The sequence below is a fragment of the Lethenteron reissneri genome, chromosome 36 (assembly GCF_015708825.2).
Source record: "Lethenteron reissneri isolate LAM-NWPU_2019-01 chromosome 36, ASM1570882v1, whole genome shotgun sequence".
In the NCBI taxonomy this organism is placed as follows: domain Eukaryota; kingdom Metazoa; phylum Chordata; class Hyperoartia; order Petromyzontiformes; family Petromyzontidae; genus Lethenteron; species Lethenteron reissneri.
The window spans coordinates 11,858,690-11,879,689 of NC_083814.1; the positions used below are offsets into that span (position 1 = coordinate 11,858,690).

General features: G+C 52.7%; 1 protein-coding gene and 1 long non-coding RNA gene across 2 annotated transcripts; one reads left to right on the plus strand and one right to left on the minus strand.

Moving 5' to 3' along the window:
- Positions 1-3,990: 3,990 nt before the first annotated feature.
- LOC133351149 (tyrosine-protein phosphatase non-receptor type 11-like) lies at positions 3,991-20,566 on the minus strand. The gene is given in 16 exon segments (XM_061566132.1): positions 3,991-6,858; positions 6,976-7,073; positions 7,284-7,435; positions 7,753-7,820; positions 8,108-8,247; positions 8,249-8,263; positions 9,195-9,326; positions 9,720-9,878; positions 10,900-10,979; positions 11,308-11,404; positions 12,151-12,264; positions 12,649-12,765; positions 13,816-14,008; positions 14,730-14,948; positions 18,234-18,356; positions 20,387-20,566. Coding segments are annotated over 16 exon segments (1,761 nt in total). The 5' UTR covers positions 20,401-20,566; the 3' UTR covers positions 3,991-6,818.
- Positions 8,112-9,726, plus strand: LOC133351150 (uncharacterized). Its single transcript, XR_009756154.1, has 3 exons — positions 8,112-8,226; positions 9,058-9,212; positions 9,587-9,726. It is a non-coding gene; the product is annotated as an uncharacterized LOC133351150 (long non-coding RNA).
- Positions 20,567-21,000: the final 434 nt, after the last annotated feature.

The window sequence follows — 21,000 nt, forward strand, 5'->3', positions numbered from 1 at the left end:
AGGGTTGTTGACGCTGAATAAAATTGTAAAGCTCTTCCAAGCCTCCCCCCAGTGACACCCCCTCACTTCCCAGCCCCCACCTCTCACCACCCCAGCCCCCACCTCTCACAAACCTCCTAGCCCCCACCTCTCACCCCCCCCCCCACAGCCCCCACCTCTCACCCCCCCCACAGCCCCACCCGTCACTACCCCCAGCCCCCACCCCTACAAATAGTCTCCATAACCAAATAGATTAGCGGACTCCGTCTCCTTCACGATATTTATTTATGTATACTGGAGCAGCATTCCGATGAGCAATAAAGCTCTTTTTCAAAGATGTCCTTAACATCTTCTTGGTTCTTTCGGTAAAGTCACGTAGAATGGAAATAATAAAATAATAAAAATAAAACATAATAAAATAATTCTCACGACGTTTCGGCCACAACGCAAGCAGCCGTCCTCATGTGAAGACCAGGTCTGTCGGGGAGACAGCGTCTGAATTATTTTTTATTTTATTATTTCCCTTCTACGTGACTTTACCGAAAGAACCAAGAAGATGAATCCCTGCAGTCACGAAAGCTTTAAATCGAAATGTCCTTAACATATTTCCCTTCCCCCCACAAAATCCTTGGGTGCTCTGCCCACCTCTGTGGGTGCTCCGCCCACCTCTGTGGGTGCTCCGCCCACCTCTGTGGGTGCTCCGCCCACCTCTGTGGGTACTCCGCCCACCTCTGTGGGTGCTCCGCCCACTTCGGTGGTTGCTCCGCCCACCTCGGTGGGTGCTCCGCCCACCTCGGTGGGTGCTCCGCCCACCTCTGTGGATGCTCCGCCCACTTCGGGGGTTGCTCCGCCCACCTCTGTGGGTGCTCCGCCCACTTCGGGGGTTGCTCCGCCCACCTCTGTGGGTGCTCCGCCCACTTCGGGGGTTGCTCCGCCCACCTCTGTGGGTGCTCCGCCCACTTCGGTGGTTGCTCCGCCCACCTCGGTGGGTGCTCCGCCCACCTCTGTGGGTGCTCCGCCCACCTCTGTGGGTGCTCCGCCCACTTCGGGGGTTGCTCCGCCCACCTCTGTGGGTGCTCCGCCCACTTCGGGGGTTGCTCCGCCCACCTCTGTGGGTGCTCCGCCCACCACCACGTGACCCGTCACGTGGCCAGGGCTGACGCGGAAGATGGCCGCGGGAGTTTTGGTCGCTTGGCGGCAGCGTGCAAGGTAAAGTACAGTACATTGGGTAGAGTGCTCTTAAAACAATGTTACACATTAATAGAGGCGGGGGGAGGGTGGTAGGGTCTACGAGAAGTAAGGTGCTGAGTTTGTAGCTCAAGTAAGCGCCAGGTCGTAGACTCGTTCGTGTGAAAGAAGCGGACGCGTATTGCCACGCGGTCCAGAAGATGGGCGTCTTTGAAAGCTTCCATCGACGGAGTGGAACGTTTGAGTTGGTGGTTCGTGAGATTCGGATGTGGGGCGATTCGCAACAGCCGTGTGTGGTGATGTTATAGTGGTTAGAGCAGACCTGTCAACCCAATACGGTTTACCCAGTATTATTGTACAGGGATATTCGAGTTTGCAGGTCCGTACAGCCGTTTCAATACGTGCAAAATATATGTTTGTGTTTCTCCCTTGCGATGGGACTTTGTAGGATGAACGTTGAGATTTATTAGGGCAATAAGGTCTGAATTGGTCTGTAATCAGGTAGGGAACTGATACGGGGTTGAGAGGTATGTCGTTTTTGATAAAGAGAATGCTTTTTTTGCATGTTCACCACAAGTACGTGTGGTTAATGCAGACATGAGTCCTTGCAAAAGGTTTCCATTTGGTGTTTTAACATCTTAACACCCGCTGTATTGCCAGAAAGGGTAAAACCAATTCTAATCTTCTTATCTAGGTATGTAGTTCTGGTAAGACGTATTGGTCTCCCGGCCTATGCACTCACTCCCCTCCGATTCCCGTTTACGACACCGCTGTCTTTTCATATACCTGACGCTTGTACAGTAGTCTTTAAACCTCTACACGTGGGCTTGCCCCACCTTAACGTGGCCCACTCATGTCCTAACAACATGTCCCCCTCCTCTCGTCCTCTTCATTCCCAGTCATCTCTTCTCACTCTGCCCCTCATCCCCAGTGCACGATGCCGTGCTCGGTGCTTAGCCCTCCTTGCACCCCTAAACTGGAATAACCCCCCTCCGTACATTGAGCAACATTTCCCATAAACTCAGCACTGTCCATAAACTCAGCACTGCCCATAGACTCAAGACAGGCCATAGACTCAGCACTGCACCATAGACTCAGCACTGCACCATAGACTCAACACTGCACCATAGATTCAAAACTGCACCATACTCAAGGCAGCCCATAGACTCAGCACTGCACCATAGACTCAGCACTGCACCATAGACTCAGCACTGCACCATAGACTCAGCACTGCACCATAGCCTCAACACTGCACCATAGACTCAGCACTGCCCATAGACTCATCACTGCCCATAGACTCAACACTGCCCATAGACTCAACACGACCCATAGACTCAACACGACCCATAGACTCAACACTGCCCATAGACTCAACACTGCCCATAGACTCAACACTGCCCATAGACTCAGCATTGCCGATAGACTCATCACTGCCCATAGACTCATCACTGTCCATAAACTCAGCACTGCCCATAGACTCAACACTGCCCATAGACTCAACACTGCCCATAGACTCAGCATTGCCGATAGACTCAGCATTGCCCATAGACCCGGCACTGCCCATAGACTCAAGACAGCCCATAGACTCAGCACTGTCCAGACTCAAGACAGCCCATAGACTCAGCACTGCCCATAGACTCAGCACTGCCCATAGACTCAGCATTGCCCATAGACCCGGCACTGCCCATAGACTCAAGACAGCCCATAGACTCAGCACTGCCCATAGACTCAGCACTGCCCATAGACTCAGCACTGCCCATAGACTCAGCACTGCCCATAGACTCAACACTGCCCATAGACTCAACACTGCCCATAGACTCAACACTGCCCATAGACTCAACACTGCCCATAGACTCAACACTGCCCATAGATTTCGATTACAAGCTTTCGTGACTGCAGAAATAATTCTCACGTTTCGGCCACAATGCAAGCAGCCGTCCTCAGGTGCTTGCGTTGTGGCCGAAACGTCGTGAGAATTATTTTATTGTTTTAATTGTATTATTTTATTATTTCCATTCTACGTGACTTTACCGAAAGAACCATGAAGATGACTGCCCATAGACTCAACACTGCCCATAGACTCAAGACAGCCCATAGACTCAACACTCCCCATAGACTCAGCATTTCCGATAGACTCAGCACTGCCCCATAGACTCATCACTGTCCATAAACTCAGCACTGCCAATAGACTCAAGACAGCCCATACACTCAGCACTGCCCATACACTCAGCACTGCCCATAGACTCAACACTGCCAATAGACTCAACGCTGCACCATAGACTCATAGACTCTGCACTGCCCATAGACTCAAGACAGCCCATAGACTCAACACTCCCCATAGACTCAGCATTTCCGATAGACTCAGCACTGCCCATAGACTCATCACTGTCCATAAACTCAGCACTGCCAATAGACTCAAGACAGCCCATAGACTCAGCACTGCCCATAGACTCAGCACTGCCCATAGACTCAACATTGTCCCTGTAAATTAACCTCATTCCATTCCTCTCTTAAAGCCTCACCTCTTCTTCATCGCACATTCTATTCCCTCCCCTCGCCCCTCCACGCCTCCCGTCCCTCCCCCACCCTTTGGTGACCCCTAAGCCCCCTCTATCGCTGTCACTCAGTCCTTGAGTAAAGGCGCTCAATAAATGTAGATTAGATAGACGTGTTATGATCATTTAGAGCTGTTTTAGTGATACGACTCTTCCGTGAAAATGTGGCATTGGGAAAGTGCATTCATGCGATGATTCGTTGTGTTAAGTGGTTTAATGCAAATCAGTGCATTACAATTATTTTTTTTGCATTGATATAAGAATTCAATGGTATTGAGTGAGTTTATTATGAACCATTAGTACAGTAATGAAACAACGCAACACAATGTCTAGGTCGGCGGAGGGATTCGTGGAGACGAACGAGGCCACGGCGCGGCGGTTTTAAAACTTTATTAATTTATAAAATACATGTCTGGGAGTTGCATTTCGCTTTGCTTAGGCACGGGATGTAGCGCAGACCCCCTTCTCGTCTCCCGTCGCGTCGCACCCCCCCCTGCCCAGTCCCACCCCCCCCCACCCAATCCCTTAACTGATGCCCAACAAATAACTTCACAGCCTTTGGGGCAGCACTTCTAAACCGTTTTAGTTTTTTTTGCAATACAGCTTTCCAATGCGCGTTCGGGTAACTTGACGGTTGCGTTGTCGTTCGGCGCGGCGATGTCCGACGTTTAGCTCCACGTACCGAGAGGAGGAGGAGCAGCTTCTTCGGGACCTTGGAATGAAGCAGCTCCCCCCGGGCACGCGGTTGCGAAACGTCGGACGTCGAGCTCTCGAAACGACGACGCGAGCGGCAACAACCCGAGCCACATCGCAACCGCGACGATAAAAAAAAATCCTTCGCGGTTCATATATTTTTTGCAATTTAATATCCGCTTCGAAAAACTAACGTCGGTTACTCGTGTGTCGTGTGCGCGCGTGACAATTCTGTACCATAGCTTCACGCAAGAGAGAGAGAGAGAGACGCTGCCGCCAAAGGTCGCCAGGAGGTTGCGAGCACCTGGCGGGCGCACGGGCTGCTGCAAGTAGAACACAGGTGAGACTTGGCCAGGCGTGGCGGCTCCCCTCTGGCTACTCCATCCCCCCCCCAAAGCATGTGTCGTCAGTGTTGGTTGGTTGATTGGTTGGTAGCCACATTGTTGGTATGTATGTTGAAGTTCTTTTGCACCGTACATAGCCAACCGTGCTAATCGGAGGTGCCCGCAAGGAGAAGGAACTTAAGACACATTGGCCCTGACTGCAAGTGTGGTGTGTGTGTGTGTGGGGGGAGTAGTGGCACGGTGGATAGTGCACTCCGGTATGAACCTGGCAGGCCCGAGTTTGATTGCAACTCATGGCCAAGACCTGTAATGATTATCTGAACTGGTTCTGGGCATCCCTTATGTCGACTCGGCATCAAATGCTGGCCACCCACCCCCTCTTGTGCTGTGCCAGTCTTCATAGGTGTTCGCTAACAGCGCTTGCTTCAACAGTCTGTTAAAAGGTTATACGGGGGGGTCTGTGTGTGTGTGTGTGTGAATGACAGTACTGTACTGTGTGTGTAACTCGGTTTTATGTATATAATATCATGCGAGTACATCCTCGTGTGCTGCTGCCTATGATACTATCAATAAGCTTGGGCGTTGGGCTATTTTTCAAGCTATTCACCTTCGGGTGTGAAATGTCCTCTGGCCCATATACTATTTAACATCTATTTTGACCATGTAGATGGCTGGGTCATGTACTTCACGTTGCCAAAGTAGCTTTTGTTTGGACCGGATGTAAATGAGCATGGTACGTGCTTGACGAGGTGGACTGGTGGTACGTACGGGAGGATGTAGCACTTGTTGGATTTGCCAATGGCTGACACCAGCAGTGTTAAGATGGCCTCTGCTTTGAAGGCTATTGGGAAGCTAGGCAGTGGAGCGACGCTCACAACGAGCAGAGCTGCTAAAATGTAGCAGTTGGCACTATGGGGGGCGCACAGGTGGTGCATCTGTCATCTCAATCAACCCATGGCACCTGGGGTCTGTCCTGAGACCTTCCAGCAGCTGAGCCTTCTCCACTTCTTGTGACCTCAAAGTGCACTCAGCCTGGCACAAGTGCTGTGGTGATGTCGCCGCCACTTAGTGGCGAATGGCAGCTGTTTTGTATTCGTGCGAGTACATGTGTGTGTGTCACACCAATCCTGAGGTGGCTGGCTCTCTTTAAACTGTATGGCTCCTGCCCGGACATGGCTGGCTCTCTTTAAAGCGTGTGTGGCTCCTGCGCTTTCTCTGCTGTGGCGGGTGCGAGAAGGCCTCCTCATGCGTGCACGCTCTCTACCATCACAGCTTGAACGATGCGAATGTGGGGCTCTGCACGACGCAGGCTCTCGACACAAAGAGCGTAAAATACAAAATAACACAAACGTCCGTTTAAAACGCCCGCGAAGGAATTCTAATACTTGCGGCTCCCCCTCACCAGAGCCCAGTGGTTGCGAGATGTCCTTATCACGTTTTAACGAGGCACGATTTCAACTGCCGAGAACCGCTTACGTACAACATATACGAGTTGAACATCATTGATTGCGACGGAGCATGATTGGATTACGGTGTCATGAGCGTTGAATGTTATTGAAATTGGCGAATCACTGCATCGTTACGTGCCGAGCTGCAGCCAATTTTACGTGCCTGGGGAGCATTTCCTCGCTCGCCCGCTCATCATCTCACACCCACTTACCTACTCGCCTACACACTTGTGCCCCAACATCATTTTGTCACCCATCTATCCACTCGTTCATTGACCCAACAGCCCTACTTGCTCACCCACATAGAAATGCAAAAACCCAAACAACAGCGAACAGAAAGTGGCTGCAGCTGATTTGCACCACCGCTAGGTTTGTGTACAGGTGAGGTGTGTTTGTGTGTGCGTGTGTGTGTGGTTCACCACTTTATCTTCTCGTCCAGTCGCCGGGAACTTCACGCGCTCTCCTCTGCGTGGATTCTATTGTCAACGGACCATGTTTCTCTGACCTTTAAACACTAAGTCTGCCGCTACCCGAGACGTGGTGGGAGCTCGCTGTCCCGACTCGACTTTTGGCCGTCGGGGCCAGACTCCACCCTGGGATCCATCGTGGTGTCAACAGTCTGAGGGCCTTCGGAACAAGCCTTCCTGACACCTGCAGCAACACCCGGAGAGGCACAGGCAAGCACATACACGACTGTGTTAGCTCATCGCGAGTCACCTCCCCATCATGCATCGCGTCATGCGTTACCCCGTAGCCTCCGCCACTCACTCGGTGTAGGTGTGCACGGGCGTGTGGGGCAGCGGGCTGAGCGGGTCGGCCGTCGTGTACTTGATGTTCGTGTACTCACGCCCCTTGATTTTACTCCACTGCGAAGCGGCACACACAAACACGCAGACACAACACGGTCAGCGGTCCGTTATTTAACCACCCACAACGCATGGCTTTGCTCGATAGGGAGAATCTTCGCAACCTTCGGTTAGTCGTAGCCAGATGCTCAGTAACAGTGGTCAGTGTGGTGGTGATAGGCAGGTGCAGGTGGTGTGACGGTAGCTGGTGCTGGTGGCTACTGCCCCCACCTGCTCCTCCAGCATGCGCTTCTGCAGCGTTTCGATGTAGTGTTGCACGGCGCGGTACACAAACTTGTACTGCGCCTCCGTCTGCACCATGCCCGAGCGCTGGCTCCGTACCATCTGGATCGTCTTGGGGATGTCGATCTCGCAGTCGAGGCCTCCAGGGCACACACAAAAACAAAGATCCCCCGTGTAGCCTTAAACAGGCTGTTGGAGCAAGTGCTGTAAGCGAGTAGTGCCTACGAATGCCGGCATAGTACATGCGGGGGGGGGGGGCAATACCACACACGCCCCCCCCCCCCCTTGATGAGCTGACCCAGGGGAGGGCCCAGGATCGGTTCAGATATGCGCCACCGATATTGGTTATGAGCGGGAATCGAACTCGGGTCACCGGGTTCACCGTGCAGCGAGCTAACTGCTACACTACCGCTCCCCACACACAGACCGCATGACCGTGGAAGGCATGTGATGCTACCTTTTTGCCTGATGATGCCCAGGAGGATGTCGATGACGATGACGGTTCCTGTTCGCCCAATGCCGGTGCTGCGGGGGGGAGACAGAACCAGCAGCCCCCGCGTCACTCGCCCGCTCCACGCTGCTATCGCCACAATCGACTCAATCAACTCCCCAGCAGTAGCGGTTCAACCGCCGCGGACACAGAGGCACGTCTCCCACGATTATTGTTACGTTTTTTGCGCAGTATTTTTCCCCCAATATCCTGACTGTGCCATTGCAATGCAGGGCGACCCTTCGTGCAACAGCCCCACCCCGCCTCTCCACTCGTTCTCCCCGCGATTCCCCCTTTGCGCGTCTCGTCTCCACGCTGCTACCTGCAGTGCACGACGACGGGCCCGGCGAGGGGCAGCCCCTCCTGCCGCTTGTTGACCTCCTCGAGGAAGCCGAGCACCCCCCCGGGCTCCCCCGGCACGCCGTGGTCCGGCCACGCCAGGTACTGGTACTGCCACACGCGGACGCACGTCCTCTGGCTGTGCCCATTCACGTTAGGGGGGGGCGGGCACGTGGATGACGGTTAGAGTTACATCATCCCTAAGAGGTCGAGTCCCATTAGCCGACCGACTTTCAAAGCAAACCCATTAATTCTTTAAGCGGTTTTGAAAGACTGTAAGCGGTCAAAGGAAAGCAATCAAGTGGAAACGGGGGCAGGACACGTCACGAGAACTGCTGACGAGAGATGAAATTAAATCCGGAGTGGAGTTTGGAAGCCATGGACTGGACACGAGCAACTGGGGGAGAATCAAGTTTCAAGTTGATTTTGGTCAACCAGCTGAGAACACAAGAGACCAGGATAGCCTCATTTGCTAGAGTGCCCGGGGCATTAGTCTGCCCCAGGCAGGGGGTAATGTTTGCTGCTTTGCGCGTAATCCCAGTTGAGTAGTTGGCAGTGTAATTTCCTTATTCAGCAAATTCGGAAGCCGAAGCCAACACTCGACAGCCTGCTCTTGCCAAACGACATCAGGGGATCTTTAACGTCCATCATGGAGCGCAGCAGACGGCGTAGACTATTATTACACCTACAATAATAGTCAGGGCGGACGTTGGATTTGAAACACAAACAACCAGCTGCGAAACACTTTGGCTGGGCCATGTGACACACACCCCCCCACCCCCCAAGTAAAATAGCTTTTGTCCAGCAGTGAGAGGTTACAGACTGACAATAACACCACCGTTTCTATGTTCCCTCCCCAGAAACCATGGATGGATTCATTGCACAGGGTTTGCCAAAATGAAAAAAATTTGTCTATCTTATCACTTAAATCAGAGCTGCTGCTGGCGGGCACACCACGACAGCGGGAGGTCTCGGCTGTGATGGCACAGCGAGCTCTAAAGGAACGCCTGCTGATGTGCGGAGGAACGTGACAACAACAAGCCCTGCACGTAGCGGGCAGGAGACCTTACCGCGTCGGCGCGATACAGGTCCAGCTCCCGCACCACGTAGTCATAGGCCTGGATCTCGTCCACAGAGCGCACGCACAGGCCCCCAAACTCCTGCGCGCCGCCCTTGTCTGGCCAGTAGTGCGCACACTTGTTCTGCAGTGGCAGGGGGGGGACAAAGGTTTGGATTAACGGTCGATGCAGGCGATTGCGGCATCACTTCAGGAGCATCCATTCGGGATTCTCGGTGTTTATAGAGAATCCCTTCCAGTGACCTCTACTCAAAACACTGTAGGAGGTAGCGCTTTCCAAATCTGTTGCATGACTGTCAAAAGTGATATTTAAATTCTCTGAGCTGGAATTTGGCCATGTTAAGCACAGCACCAAATGTAACACGATCCTCTTTTTGTGTGCAGGTTCTGATTGAGAACCCATACAAAACCTCTGAAACCTGGATTCCAACCCAGGACTCTGGGCTGCCGGGCCACCTCCAAGGCTCGTGAAAACTTACGAGGGGGTGGGCGGCGGTAAGGGGGGGGGGTGCCTCACCTTGCCTCTCTCCATCTCCTTGGTCACCATGACGACGATGCGGGAGTCCTCCTGCAGGACCATGCTCCACAGGTCGGCCACTGTGCTCTGCAGGCAGCCCTGCGTGGCGATGTAACGGCGCGGGGCGGTGCTCGGCCCGCGACCGTCAGAAATGTCCGCCTGGGGCAGACGGCAGCAGCTGAAGAGAGCGATTTGAACAATTGCCGCCTTGAGCGAACATCGTGGGAAATGTAATTAGAAGGAAGGCCATGATTGCCAACGTCTTTTGAGAAAAGACGAAGCATAAAGTACCGTATGTACGTATAGTTGAACTTGTTTCGCACCGTTTGTTTAGCCTATCACGCTATTCGGAGGTGCGGGGGAAGGACAAACTAAACAAAAATGCTAAAGAAATTAGTTTTCAATCTAGATTTAAAAGTGCAAAGCTCCAGTGGCGCTATGCACACGTGTATCTGGGTGATGTTTTAATTTTGCCTTTCACTAAGGAGGCCTGCACAAATGTAAATGTACGCGGCGATGATTTGTTAATGCTCTCGTCCGTTTCTCTGAAGGCCCGGTTCACATTGCCATTAACCCTGTTGTAGCAAGCACCCCTCCCCTGACGTATGGGCCAACTTTCTACCGGGGGTCCCCGTAAGGGTGTCGTTTAATAACGAGGTAACACCTTCATCGCCTCTTGTTGTTGCCTTCCAAAGCAAAATGTCTTGTCACAATAAAGGCTCCCACTGTAATATCGCCTCCCGCTGCATTACAGAGATCGTCCAGAATAAACACCTCCTTAGAGACCCAAACATTGCACCTCCTCCTGGCTTTGGTATTCCTCCTCAAAGATATTGGTGTCACCATCAACCGCATCAGAACATGAACAGGCTGATGCGCACAGCTCCTTCATGATTGTAAAATTCAAGGCAAGGCAAGTCACGGTACTACGGTACTGTGATTGTGGCCTTGCTATGGCCCATTTAATAAGACCACTGGTCCTGCAGTCCTTCAACAGAGGAATCGCAAAACGACGCCAATTCTCTCCTGAACCCCTCTCGCCATGGCCAGCGGACCTTGCCAACAATCTCCGGAGCATAGTGCTGCCATACGCAAGAACAGAATATCGCCTGATTGTAAAGACCACCGCCCGTCAGGTCAGCGCGTTCACTATTGGGGTCGGAGGTCATGAGGGACTCACCACAATGAAGTTGGCGTTGATGTAGTCGGAGCCCGGCACGGAGAGGTCCACCTCTCGCAGGATCACCCGCGTGTGGTCAACTACGCACGCACACAAGACAAAGACAAATGTCTCCCATAGCCTTAACAGACTGTTGGGGCAAGTGCTGTTAGTGGGCACCAATGAAGGCCAGCATGGCACACACGAAAGTGCTGTGGGCTAGAACCACGCCCGGCCGCAATTGTCTCCCCACTCCAGGTACTTATTTTAGGCTGAGGCGACCTACGGAAATCCTAGGAACGGTTCAGATAATCATCATTGGTGTTGGCCGTGAGCAGGAATCGAACTCGGGTTCCCAGGTTCGTAGCGAAGTGTGCTAACTGCTACACTCCTGCTCCCCTATACACTCGCACACGCGTGTATACTCACAGGGCAGGATGTTGCGGTAGCGGTTCTTGGCCTTGTTCTCTGGCCGCTGTCCCTCCTTGCGGCTGTACAACAGCTTGCACTCCTGCTGCTGCAGCGTCTGGAGGTCACCATCACAAGGGGGGTCATTGATACAGTACAACCACAGATATTGCTGCGCTGTTGCAGCAGACCACAACACCCCCGATTTATTATGCGTAGCTCAAACCTGCTTAGTTTCCGGGATGTGAGAAGATTGGGGTGCACTCCTGGAGATTCGGTGAAAGGCGAACGATTTCATTATATTTTTACAGATTAAATGATTGCGCGTGCTTGTGCACATAATGAGAAGTGTGTAGTGTAGCGGTTAGCGCGCTGCACTACTGAACCCGGCGACCCGAGGTCGATTCCCGCTCACGGCCACCCGCACCTCCAATTAGCACGGTTGGTGACGTACGGTGCGAAATAAGTTCAACATACAACACGAGTGACGATTATCTGGATATCCCCTAGGTCGACTCAGCCTAGGGGATGTGTAAAACATTGGTACTGGGAGACAAAGGTGGCCTGGCTTGGTGCTGGCCACCCACCCCTTTGTGTACCGTGCCATCCTTAACAGGTACTGCTTGATAAGAGCACTTGCCCCAGCAGTCTGTTAAGGTGACGCGTGGGGATCATTGCGCACGCACAAGCTGCTTCGCCAGGACATTGTTGGATCAACCTGGAACGGCCAGATCTAGACAGAACCTCCTCCACATCCGGCATGGGGGAGGCCTTCATCCAGCAAGTAGAGTGACAGGCAGGGCCTTAGCTGTACGCACTTGTGGGCTGGCAAGTCGACGCGAGGATGGCGCTAGCGGCACTCACCTCGAACTCCTCCCAGAAGCCCTGCTTCTGCTTGTCGGCGTCGGCAGGCGTCTTGCTGAGCTCGCGCACGCGGTGGTCAATGCTGGCCGCGTTGATGCGTGTCGCGTACAGCGGCTGTGCAGGAAAGCGCCACCACATGCACACGTGGGCACACAACGTACCCAAGCACACGCACATACCCACGCACGATCCCGTCATCGCAAGCGTGACCCAGTAATCTCAAAAGCTATTGCAACTAATTATGTAAGTAACCCATTACTCTACCAATTACAGGTTCGATTCATCGGAAAAGAAAAATTGCTCAAAATCTGCATTGGCAAATTCACTAGAACCTGACCAATTGACTACAAACATAGCAATCGATGCTACAGTTGAGAAGAGTGACACATTTGATAGATTGTGACAGCTGTAGACACGATTCTTGAAATGTGAGCTCGCGAGAGACGACGAGAGACAGCGAGAGACACGTCACCCGGCCGGGGTGGACGATCTTCCGACCTGCTTGAGGTGGATGACGGTGCCAGACGTCTCCACCACGGGGTTCTTGCGGAAGTGCTCCACGAGGTCGGCGAGCGACTCAAACTTCTCCTCCACCCCGACGTCGTATTTTCCCTCCTGGTGGACGTCACAAGGGTCACGGGCAGCCCCCACCTCCGGTCAACCGCTCGACCAACAGCACCGCTCGCAACATAACCCTTCTCACCACACACTGCGCCGCTTCCTCTCCTCGCCACGTTGCCTCTCCCCGCACGCTCTCCCCCTATCCCTGCACGCTCTCACCCTCCGCCCACCTGTCACCCAGCCGGCACGCCTTGCCAGCGGTAACATGGGGGGACCTGCCATGGGCAATGCCTCCCGTTTTTACATCGCAACAGATTTTCACTGCGTCGCTATAAGACGCAGGGTATGCGGTTGCCGCGCCGCGGTGTGATCGGGTGGCAGCACGCCGCAATTGGATTCCCAAGTATGCCGATTCCACCTCCCCATACGGCAGTTTAAGCAATGGGCACGTTGCTTAAAAGTTTAATGGAGGATGTCTCACTGCCGTCTGCGAGTACCAGAGCAACAGATATTGCACAAATGCCACGTAGCGTGCAACACATGCGTATTGGGACCAGACAAAGAGAGAGGGGGGGGGGGGGAATTGCAAGCCGTTCATCAGCCCATCATTGCGATCGATCTATGGAGTACAAATGTGGACAGGGCCACGGTGCCGAGACGACACCAAAGCCAGTAATCCTATGGAGGAGCCATCGGTGGTGGCGAACGCCCGTGACACAACGCTTTCGTACGCAAGGGTTGGTGAATCACGCTTGCTGATTTGTGCGAGGCTTCCCTGGATTTAAGAAACATTTTCAAACCATGCCTTCGCTCTTACGTGCGTCCCACCTTGGGACTTAAAAACTAACTCGATCAAAAAGTGAACTCGTCTTAGTTGGTCTCTCACTATCATGATCACAGTATTACGCTTGTTTACCCAAGAAAACCTCACCGAGTCTCAGGACTCTTTAAGCCACTTCGTTGAGCTATCATTCGTTGCCAGGTCGCTTCTGAAAAAGAGGCTATATAGCTCAGTGGGCCTTACCTGCTAAAACAAATACATTTGGTGGTTTCGCGTGTGTGACTGCGTGCGTGTGACCGTGCGCGTGCACGCTCGTGACTCACCAGGCAGCGGATCATCATGTGCGTCACCTTGGGCTTCACCTCGTTGTTCTCCACGCGCTCCTCGCCCGTGCGCACCGACAGCACGAAGTCGCCCGGCTTGCTCTGGCTCTCGCGCACCAGGAAGCTGCCGCCCTTGCCCTTCTCGGCGAGCAGCCGCTCAGCGTCCTTGCCCGAGATGTGGCCGTGGAACCACCTGCCGACCGCGGCACGCACGCACAAGCGGCACGACACACCCGAACGCTCATAACTTGGGCCGCCGTTGCAAGGTACACGGCGAACCATGTGCCATGTTTGTCTCAGCGGCGTTTATCTCACCTGCCGAGTTGAATTAACAGACACTGACCAACATTAAAGAAACCATGCTGGCACAGATGCTATTGCTGGGGGATTCATTTCCCACTTAATTATTTCCGTGCCGCTGTTTCGACTGGAATTAGTTGACACTTGATTAGTACTGTATAGTAGTAGCCACAGCCAAAGCGAGAGGTTTACTGGTGTGTCGCGTGCATTAATTATTTTCCAGGTTACTCATCTGAAAAACCTGGCTAAAGGCCCTGATTGAAGCCCCCCAGGCAATTGGCTTCTGCTCCTTCCTGAAATGTACCCACGAATGTAGGGTCTGCTGTCTTCCTTGTTCCTTCACTCATTCCTATCCCGGGGCCATGTCAACATCCACTCCACATTCCTTCATATCCTGGCTCACCACTTGGGAACCCACGTCTTATCACGCCCCAGTGCCGACATCTTAATAATCATCATTGGATTTATATAAAATCACTCCGTGTGGCGTCAGGCGACCTGGCGATGGACCGTAAGGATCTCTAGGCCCTGCTGGGCATGCGATATTGATATTTGCGATATTTTGTGCAAACACTTCTTAAAAATTACACTAAATTACGACCAAATAAACCGACCTCTTGACGCCGTGACCCCCGCAGCGCTCGTTGGCCAGGTCGGAGCAGTTGAGGGGGTAGCGCAGCTCGATGACGTCGCCGTCGCGCTCCCGCAGCTGGCCCTGGTTCTCCGTGTAGAACTGCACGAGCTCGGCGAGCGTCGCGAACTTCTCGCCCCCGTACAGGTCGTAGTAGTCGCCCGTGTTCTGGATCTTGATGTGCCGCACCTCGTCCCTCTGCCTGCGCACGCCACGCGGTCACAGGGAACGTCAAAGCGCCACGCCGGTGGGGGCGGCGGCCGACGGTTTTACCGCCGGGGAAAACCGGTGAAGTGCTGCTCAGGATGAATCACCAACTTGGTGACAGAATCGATAAGTTGGCAACGCTGTGTCCCGCTCCTCGGCTCCCTCCTGCATCCCAACACTGCCCCAACCCACTCCATATCTCCTAACATCATTACACTATAAAACACATTGACTTAAAGCTTTCGTGACTGCAGGAATTCATATTCTTGGGTCTTTCGGTAAAGTCACGTAGATAGGTAAGACCCAAGAATACTATAAAACACAATTTTTGTTCCTGGGTAATAAGTGTTATTTCATAATTGCTTTCAATGAGAAAACGGGCGAATTTTTGTCTTTTCGTTCACATAAAGTCAGAAAAAAAAACATTAATCAAAATTAACATGTATTTATACTAAAGTCATATAAAAATGACTACAAAAGATTTAGAAGCGAGTAGTTTTTCGAGATTTACGATTATACTGTAAATCTCTTTCACACAGCCCCCAAATGTAGTCTCCCATCATGTTCTCGTTATACTGTCCTTGGTAGCGGCGTTCAAAGTCCACTATATCCTGGTGGAAGCGCTCGCCTTGCTCCTCCGAGTACGCTCCCATGTTCTTGAAATTATTTATATGAGCATCAAGGATATGGACTTTGAGGGACATCCTACAGACCATTCTTTCGTAGTTCTTCACCAGTCTCAACCAGCTCCACATAGTTTTCGACCTTGTGATTGCCCAGGAAGCCACGAACCACTGCGACAAAGCTGTCCCAAGCTGCTTTCTCCTTACTAGTGAGCTTCTTGGGGAATTCATTGCACTCCAGGATCTTCTTTATCTGTGGTCCGACAAAGACACCGGTTTTGACCTTTGCCTCAGACAGCTTAGGGAAGAAGTCTTGAAGGTACTTGAAGGCTGCCGACTCCTTATCTACAGCTCTGACAAATTATTTCATAAGGCCCAATTTGATGTGCAGTGGTGGCATCAGCGCCTTCCGGAGGTCCACCAGTGGCTCCTACTTGACGTTGTTACTACCCACAGAGAACTCGGTCTGCTGTGGCTAGTCCCGCCTGTGGTAGTGCGCCTTGGTGTCCCTGCTGTCCCAAAGGCAAAGATAGGGAAACTTAGTAAAACTGCCTTGGAGACCCATCAGGAATATCATTTTTAAGTTTCCGATGACCTGCCAGCCGTACTCATCATACTTTCAAGGCGTTCAGCAAGGTCTCGATGCTGTTGTAATCCTCTTTGAGGTGCACCGAGTGAGCCAGGGGAAGAGACGGGTACTTGTTACCATTATGGAGCAGCATGGCTTTGAGGCTCCTGGATGGGCTGTCAATGAAGAGGCGCCACTCATTCTGGTTACAGACAATTCCGATTGCCTCGAACCGACTGGTCACATTGCGGCAGAAGCAGAGCCCATCTTGACGGGTGAAGAAGCTGCAAAAAGGTTGGTGACGCTTCCTCTGATCTGCGACTTGCACACTTTCATCCAACAAGTTCCACTGCTTGAGCCTAGACATCAAAAGCTCGGCAATGGACTTGGTGAGACCAAGATCTCTGAGCAAGTCGTTGAGGTCTTTTTGGTTGGGGTAGTATGGGTTTCTCTCCTCAGCTCCACCTCTGAAATTGTCATCTGAATCGACAACATCTTTCTCCCTCTCTGACTTGCTGCTCTCTTCTAAAGATGGCTGCTCTCTCTCCAGAGGAGTGGGTATGGGGAGCTCATGGCAGTGTGGCACCGAGGCGATGGATGAAGGAAGGTCCGGATACATGATAGCAGGTGCATTCTTGTCAGTCCGACGTTTGGAAGGGTCCACCATGCAGAAGTAGCAGTTGCTCGAGTGGTCAGTGGGTTACCACCAAATTCTTGGGATAGAGAACTTCATGGCTCTCTTTTCCCCTCTGTACCATCCTACAAAAATACATTTACTTCACCCTTGACTAATGTGAAAGAGATTCTCGCAACATTTTTCATATATGATATATCTTTTCAATAACATTGAAAATTGTTAAATATTTTTTAATTATAAACTTTTACAATTTTCACGTTTTTAAAAAAAATTTATAACATAAAATTCCGAGCAACAATTGTCCATCTTACCTTCCAGAGTTTGTTTGCATTGCTCGCAGGTGAAATGAGGTGCCCAGGGTTTGTCTTGATCCCCGACAGGCATGCTGAAATATGCCTTGTAGGCCTCGCACATCTTAGCAGATGCTTCCAGAGTCCTTTTTCGCTCTTGTCTTGATAAATTGGCCGCAGACATAGCAAAATGCGTCTGCCGGATGCTTGCAGCCTCTTGATGCCATCTCAGAAAAATGCAGATATGTATCCACTTAGGCAGCTGGAACTAAACTGAACTGGTGGGCTTAAGGCTCCTGTATTTTTCTACTATTTATATTACTGGAAAGTTCTCGAATGTTCTAGAAGTTACTCCAAGTTTACTTTGCATGACTCTATCTGGAATGTTCTGGAAAATAGGTAAATTTCTAAATATCACTGTCCTTGTCACAAAAGCAAAGTTTGTGGGGAATAATAGCCATTTCCTGTACTTTTGAGGCATAAGCAATTAGGAAATAACACTACTCAGGAACAAAAAAAATTTGTTACACAGTGTTATCAGCCATGATCAATCCACTGAATTACAGGCCTATGATGCAACAATCCACCCAGCAACAGCTTTGCTCACTGTAGCCAATCATCCAGCCAAGAGGATCCGGCCTTGACGCTGGCCTTCAACAGCTCCTGGCCTTGGTCTCACCTTGGCCTTGTGGCCTTCATCCTTGACCTGGGTTTTGGACTTGTAGGTCCTGTGGCCTTGAATCCAAGACTGGTCTCATCATCATCATCATCACTTCATATATAGACTGCATCTCCCATGCATTACATCTCGAGACAACTAGCAGCAGGTCACCCCCCAGTGGCAGCTGTGAGGCCCAAGGTGAAACCAGCACCTGCCCAAAAGTGGGCATTAGTCTGCCAATAGGCAGAGAAATTTGACAAATTCGGACCTTATTGACGGCATACGTGGCCTGCTCTTTGAATAACATCAAATGATGTGTACCTTTGATCAATAAAGCAACGGTATTAACTGGGGCTGCCGCTAGACTTGAACCGCGAACCTCATGCAACGAACGGCAAAACGTGCTCCTGCTTGGAACGTGTCACTGTTCCCGAACTGAGGTCACGTCTCTACGTCCACACAGTGGGTGGACGGGACGCAAAGGTCAGTTGAGCCTCTCACCGCACGGACAGGGTGAAGTCGCCCGGGTTGCTGGAGCTGGGCCGCACCAGGAAGGAGCCGCACACTCCCCGCGTCATCAGCAGCTGCTCGGCCTGCAGCCCCGTGATGTGCGGGTGGAACCATCTGTAAGGGCGGGCGGTGGCGCAGGTGAGGATGCAGGTGTGGGTGAGGGAGTGGTGAGATTATATAATCAAAAGGTAAGGGCGAGGATACAGCTAAGCAGACATGGTGAGCCTGGATGTGAGGCCACCGGGGTTTTGCCAGGTGTTGTAGGTGTGGGGCTGCGAGGTGTGGCCAGGAGATACGAATGATGAGCGGCCACCCCCCCCCCTCGTTGACACCGATGGAATTCGTGGCCAAACGTGCGGATTGTAGCAGGAGGCATCTGTGCAGGGATTAAGTGTTGCCTCCTTTGTACACGTGGATTTTTCTCTGGGTACTCCCATACTCCCACACTTAAAAACAATTGTTAATGGAGTTGGCCTTCTCACTCGTCTGTGGTTTCCGGCGCCCTGGATCGTTCTCTCTCTGAACGTAAACTGCACGTGTTACAAATAATAGATTACGAGAATAGCACCATAACCACCACCACCACTTCGGCCTCCATCATAGTGACCTCTATTGGCCAGTCGCAGCCCTGAAATCAGGTCAAGGTCAGAATGTGAGGCGAGATCTGGTGAAATCAGGTGAGAGTGGAAAGATGTGAGATCAGTTCGTTCAAGGCCATGTCGGATGAGGTGAGGTCAGCTGACCCTCTAAGCTGCGGTCAACGTGCATTGCGAAGATTTCGCCTCAAGCGCACTCCACTTTTGTCACTGAAAATGACTCAACAGCACTGACCAGCGTGGTGAAGTATGGTCAAACAATCTCCACGACCGACACGGAGTGGGATCGATCTTCATCCAGCGGTGGCATGCGTTACCGTGCAACTGAAAGGGAAATAACCCCTAATTCACGTGACGGTCCCTTGATTAAATAACACTGTAACACGATTTTTTTTGTTCCTGGGTATTAAGTGTTATTTTCTAATTGCTTATGCCTCAAAAGTATAGAAAATGGATATTATTCCCCACGAACTTTTATTTTGTGACCAGGACTTTACGTGAAGGAATGACACAAATGCACACGTTTTCTCATTCAAAATAGGTACATTTCAAAATATCACTGTCCTGGTCACAAAAGCAAAGTTTGTGGGGAATAATAGCAATTTTCTATACTTTTCTAGCATAAGCCATTAGGAAATAACACTACACAGGGACAAAAAAATATTTTTTAGTTACAGTGTAATAAATTATGTTAAACAAACGTGTATCCCTTGTGTTCATCCAATGCTTGAGGGCCTCCCCACGCCGTGGGGGGGGGGGGGTATAACCATACTTCACCACGCCGGTCAGCCGCGAGTTTAACAAAGGTGATGGGGAGGAAGGGGACCATACACGTGGGAGCATACAGTACAACAATTGACTGTTCCAACAGTGCCCTCTGCTGAACAGGTAGCCCCCCCTAACATCCCAACAAACAGCTGCTCCCTATGACGAGATCGGACCAGAATCTGGCGAATTCCGATCTGGGTTTACCGAGGGCACAATCCCCCTGGGTTTGGGCCCCTTGTATGGCACCGAGGGATAAAGGGGATTAAGGGGGGCCCATGGGTAGAGGGATGAGTGGGGGGACCTGGACCCCAGGGATAGATGGGATAGCAGAGGAGGTCGACGGAGAGGGATAAGCTGGAGGGATAAGAGGGGGGCCCAAGATTCAAATCACCGAGGGGGTTCGGCGCTGGACCCATCGAGTCGTGAGAGATCAGCGAAGGGACCGGTGGTCGCAGGGATGTCGGCTCCATCGGGATAAGGGATGAAAGGGAAGAGGAGACCCCGTGGTGGGTCCCGTTGGGTGCAGGGATCGGAGGCCCTGGCGACGATCGAGAGAGATGAAGACGAAGTAGGGCGGAGGGTACGGGATTGAGAGATTGGGAGATTAGAGACGAGGGGGGCCAGGATGAGAGGGATAGAGATAAGGCCCCCCCCCCCCCCCCGCCGCGTTGGAGGGTTGAGGGGGTTTGAGGGATGAGGAGGAGCCCCCCTCGTGCTGTAGGACCGAGGGGAGGGAGGCTTCGGGACGAGGAGGCCCCGTAGCGGGCCACTGCAGCTCACCTTTGGGAGGTCATTGCTCGACTCGCTGAGGGCCCAGACCGAGGGCGGCCCGGGGCAGGGGAGGCCGCGGGGCCCCGAGGGGGGGGAGGGGTAGGGGACAGGGCGAGGGGGCCAGGGGAGGCCACGGGGCAGGGCCCGGGGCCCGTGGTCCGGCACTGCGGGTCGGGGCCCGGGGAGGCGCGGAGCCTGCGATGGGACTCGGCGCTTCCGGAGGCGGAGCCGGCTCCGTGCTGCCCCCTAGCGGCACGGGGAGGGGCGTGGGAGGGGTGGGGGGCATGGGAGGGGTGGTGGAGGGGGGAGGGGGGCATTGGTGAGGGGCATGGGAGGGGTGGGGGGGGAGGGGGTGGGAGGGGTGGGGGGCATGGGAGGGGTGGTGGAGGGGGGAGGGGGGCATTGGTGAGGGGCATGGGAGGGGTGGGGGGGTGGTGAAGGGCATGGGAGGGGTGGGGGGGCATTGGTGAGGGGCATGGGAGGGATGGGAGGTAATTGGTGAGGGGCATGGTTGGGGTAGGGGGCATTGGTGAGGGGCATGGTCAAAATAATGGTGGGGGGAGGGGGGCATTGGTGAGGGGCATGGGCCATGGGGCATGTTACTGGTCACGGGGCATGGCGCG